This window comes from Propithecus coquereli, unplaced genomic scaffold, assembly GCF_000956105.1.
Source record: "Propithecus coquereli isolate 6110/MARCELLA unplaced genomic scaffold, Pcoq_1.0 Scaffold69, whole genome shotgun sequence".
Taxonomy (NCBI): domain Eukaryota; kingdom Metazoa; phylum Chordata; class Mammalia; order Primates; family Indriidae; genus Propithecus; species Propithecus coquereli.
This window is the reverse complement of record NW_012152951.1, coordinates 1,337,627-1,342,337: the sequence shown is the minus strand read 5'-3', so window position 1 is coordinate 1,342,337 and position 4,711 is coordinate 1,337,627. Positions and strand designations below refer to the sequence as shown.

Sequence of the window (4,711 nt, the reverse complement as noted above, 5' to 3'; positions counted from 1 at the left end):
TCTCCAAGAGGGTTGGATGTGTCGCACTTCAAAATCCTATTCTGAAAAAAATGTCTTATTCTGGGACATACATGGATTTGATTTTACAGCTTATTGTATTCATGTCGCCCAGGTTTTCTTTGCTGGGGTTGATATCATTTCCTTCCACAATCTGACTTTGACGTTCACTCCCTGTAATTCGCGAGCGTGTAAGGTGGACCTCTGCGTGAGGTTCCTCGTAAACTAGGACATCTTGAAGGCGTCCAGCCAAGTGCTGGCACCCAGGCAGCCCTTAGTCCAGTTCTCCCTCCAGCTTCAGGGACCTCTCTTCCTGTAGTCGTGAAAGTCTTTAGGGAAATGGAGAGCTTGGGAACTTTTGACTTAAAATATTGTCCTTGTTACATGAACCCACTTAACCATGCTTTCTTTCTTCTTCTTTTTTTCCCCTTTTCTTTCTTTTCTTTTCTTTTTTTAACAGACACAAGGCAATTTTTAATCTATAATGAAGACCACAAGCGCTGCGTGGAAGCGGTGGGCCCCAGTGCCGTCCAAACCGCAGTTTGCAACCAGGATTCTGAATCCCAGAAATTCCGATGGGTGTCTGAGTCCCAGATTATGAGTGTTGCCTTTAAACTATGCCTGGGAGTGCCATCGAAAACCGACTGGGTTCCTGTCAGTCTGTATGCCTGTGACTTGAGAAGTGAATTTCAGAAATGGGAGTGCAAAAATGACACACTTTTTGGGATCAAGGGAGAAGATTTATTTTTTAACTATGGCAATAAACAAGAAAAGAATGTTATGCTCTATAAGGGATCTGGCTTATGGAGCAGGTGGAGGATCTACGGAACCACAGATGACTTATGCTCTAGAGGTTATGAAGGTAAGTAGCTTTGTGTCAAATTTTTCACCTCTTGGAAACCAATTCAAGAAAAACATTCAAGAAAATATGTTCTTGTTTGGAGTGTACTAAAAATATTAGAAGATAATTTTCACTGTAGTCTTTGATCCAATGCCTCCTTTAACATTATAAAGTTGTAGGGATAAATGAATTTAACCAAACATTTCTTTTCTTTTGGTTTAAGTTGTCCCTGCAGAAATGATCCATGGAACAACATTCTTGACCAGTCTATTTGCCTAATATGAAATCTTGGCAAATTCCTTGACAATGTAGATTTCTTAATGTTTCGGATTTATGTCGTCACCTTGGGGGTATTTAGAAACTATAATAATCAGAAGATTAGAAAAGCTGAGGAATTAGCTTGTAAATTAATATGCAGTATATTTAGTTAGCTATCTTAGAAGGTGATACCACCAACTCGGGGGTGGAGATCATCTTATGTATAGTCGGTTCCTTGAGCTCTTGAAGATTAAATAAAATCAGAGTATTTAGTCTTCTCTCATATTGGCCACATTTCACTCTCCAGTGGCTGTACAGAAAACAAAACAAAACAAAAATACAAAAGAACTCGAAGGCTTTTATGAAGGCTGGTCTCTGGGTCAGATAACGTTATCACCGCATTTCAGGTTTCCATACTTGGTTATTGTGTGGCGTTATCTAGAACAACCTCAAGGTCAGAGAAAGAGCCTGCCTTTGGGGACGAGAGATAACCTGTTTCTATAACTGCTCTGTTACTTGGGCTGCTAAGATTGGTTGAACCTAGCTTCTTGCAGCTGAGATGGAGTATAGGAATTCAGCTCTTTGTAAGGAGATACTTTGTGAATGTTCCATTTTTCTGCCTATATAAGGAAGAGGGGAGCGTAGATAGAAGTTCTTCTGAGGAGTTTCTTGAACATAATGTGGGTTTAGAAGTTATGTGAGGGGCAACCTAAGCTAACACAACCTTCCAGAAGGAGAAACTCAATAGAAAATTATAGGGCAGGACAAGGGTGAATTAAATTTCACTGAGTCAGATTCCATGCATGGGACAGTTATGCTAACTGAGGAACTGAACTTGAGGAAGACTTATTTTATTTTAAAATACAATATTGTAGCTCTCCCTTGCCCACCCTTCCTGTTCTCCCATTCGCTTTGAGGTAAATATGCATCGGGTTTAGGACAGTGGTTGTTAAGCTCTAAAATACTTAAGAATCCCTTTAAGATTCTTGGATGGATTTGGTAGTTGTGTGGAAGTTTGGACCACAAGAGGAAGAATAAATTGGCTGCAGTTATATGATCCGTTAATGAGGGTTCTTTTGGCTTCCCCAGTGTGTTACACGTTTTACAAACTTGGTATTATCTGAATGATTGAATGTCTGTTAAGACCTTTTCCAAGTTGTAGATTCTACAAAATGTAATTAAGAAAAGAATTACTACCTAAAATTAAATTCTGAATATTAATTGGTGGCAATGGGTCAAATACTTCAATATAAAGGGTTGTTATCTCCCAAAGCAGGGGTGGGGGGGATCCCTACAAAAATAGAGACTTTAAACAAACTGGAGAATTCAGCTGCATGAGTTATTTGGTTCTTAATGGAGATATGAGCTTCTCTAACCCCTTTGGCTTAAGCTAAACCATGATCAACAATAATTCTGAATTTCAGTTGACCATTCCAGTTGAATCCAGAACTTCCCACTTAATCTGTTTGCATCAGTTTTTAAAAAGACAGATATCAATTGTAGATGCTATCTAATGATCTTGAGTGGTTTCTTCTCATGATGTGGGTTAGAGAACTATGACAAAATTCCTATTCTTCCTTATGATCCTTGTTGAGGGACTCAAGTTGAGGCTGGCTTGACAGGAAGTGGTTGGAGGGGATTTAGGTATTGACTATGGGTTTGGGCTACATTGCTTTAAGGTTATTTTCCATCTAAAGATTCCATAATTCTATGATTCCAACCAAGAGAAAGAATAGTCTCTTTGTTCTGGAGGGAATGCAGACATTAAAGCTGTTGTCTACAGAGGAAGGAGGAAAGATTGTTCCAAAAGACCATGGAAACAAAGTGGTACTAGAGTTATCCTTGAGTACAGATGTTGTATGTACCCAGCAAAAGACAGGAGTAGAGGGAGAAAGGGAAAAAACAAAAACGAAATCCTCGTGTGGGTCACCACATACGATCAAAAGAGTGAGACCAATGCCTTCAGTACCCTTCTTATTGGAAAATCAACATTCAGAAATGTTGCTCACATTCCAAATGCAAATCGATGTGTTTCTCTAGCCATGTACACGCTACTGGGCAACGCAAATGGAGCAACCTGTGCAATCCCATTCAAGTTTGAAAACAAGTGGTACGCAGATTGCACAAGTGCCGGGCGCTCAGACGGATGGCTCTGGTGTGGAACCACGACGGACTACGATGCAGATAAGCTGTTTGGATTTTGTCCCCTGAAATGTGAGTAACTGTTTATCATTAAGAAGAGTTTGGTGTGTTTGGTATGGCAACGTGGTGATAAGAAATTGCATTTATCTAGAGCATTTTTTTCCTGGAGTTATTTCACATTTATGATCTCATTATATCCCACCATAACCCTTTACAGATGTCATTGTCTCCATTTTATAACGGAGAAAATGATCCATATCGTCTGAACACTAGAACACAGATCTTTGGACTCTCAACCCAGTTTTTTTTAAATGTGTATTTAGATCTTGCTAACAAGACTAGACCATAGTCCCACTATCTCAATATTTTCTGAGCTCATTCTCAGAAAACTAGACTACACCCCACTATCCCAACCTTTTCTGTATCAAATGACCTCTTTATTTCTACCAATTATCAGTTATTTTCTAAGACTTTAGGGCAGATTAAACTGTACACTATGCAATATATACTTAACACTGGAAGTAGGCTTGCCATTCCTTCCCCCTAATGCTTTACTTTTATGAAGCCACAGATCAAAACCAGAGTTTAAATACAGCCACCAGCATATGGTTTGGTGGAGAAAGAGACGGAGACAGGCTCCCAAAGTTTGTGTCAATATAATGGAAAGGTCTCTGCACAGTGAAAATGATCGTAATGATACTCTCCTTATGTTTAATTTAAGAAGAGTGTCATTTAATTGAACACAGCCGGGAATCAATGGAAGTGGGTAATTTATATGCTTGGAGGTTTCGGAAAAGTGCAAATTCAAGTTGTATTGCAACAATGCAAAAGAAGTGGTATCGCATCATATTAGTGGGAAGACTCCAGGACAGATGGATTCTTGGTGATCTTCCACGCTGCAGCAGGTTTCAGGTGGGGTGGAGGACGTCAGTGTTGGGTGGCAGAGCTGGGGCCGAGCATAGAGGAAAAGAAATTGTCCTTTCTCCTTTCCTTCACTTTCCCCGTCACCCCGCACCCTCTTTCTGATGCCAGCTTCTTCCTTCCTAACCTTCTTCTCCGCTGACCTCTCACCTGCTACTGCAGACTGGAGCAGAGCAGCTCCTGTTTCCTGGCATCACCCACAACCCTTTCTCCTGCTGCCCTGCGAAGGGGCCAGGGAAGGGGCGGAACATCCGATGTGGTCTAGGGTGATTGGGAAGCTGCCTGAATTGCGATAGCATCACTTACGACTCAATTTTCGGGACCCCAAATCCTCCCATAATCACGTTATCCCAAGCACTGTTGTGCAATAGCACAACTTAGAAAAATATCGTAGTTTGTCAAATTAAAGCCAGAATTCTAAGAATTGTGCTTATTTATCTCTTTTGATATATAATCTCCATTCATCCCTCTGAAAGTAAACTTGATGTCTCAGCCCCATACGTTATTGTAATTGTCTTCTGAGTGTAATCTCTCTGTTCTGGAGGAATATCC

At 40.4% G+C, this 4,711-nt stretch overlaps 1 protein-coding gene across 1 annotated transcript in view; it reads left to right on the top strand.

Annotated features, from left to right (window-relative positions):
* MRC1 (mannose receptor, C type 1) overlaps nt 1-4,711 on the top strand; it is a 120,483-nt gene that overhangs the window by 20,798 nt on the left and 94,974 nt on the right. The window contains exons 2-3 of the mRNA XM_012660897.1: nt 458-859; nt 3,137-3,310. Of these exons, the coding sequence (XP_012516351.1) occupies nt 458-859; nt 3,137-3,310 (576 nt within the window). The remainder of the gene's footprint in view (nt 1-457; nt 860-3,136; nt 3,311-4,711) is intronic.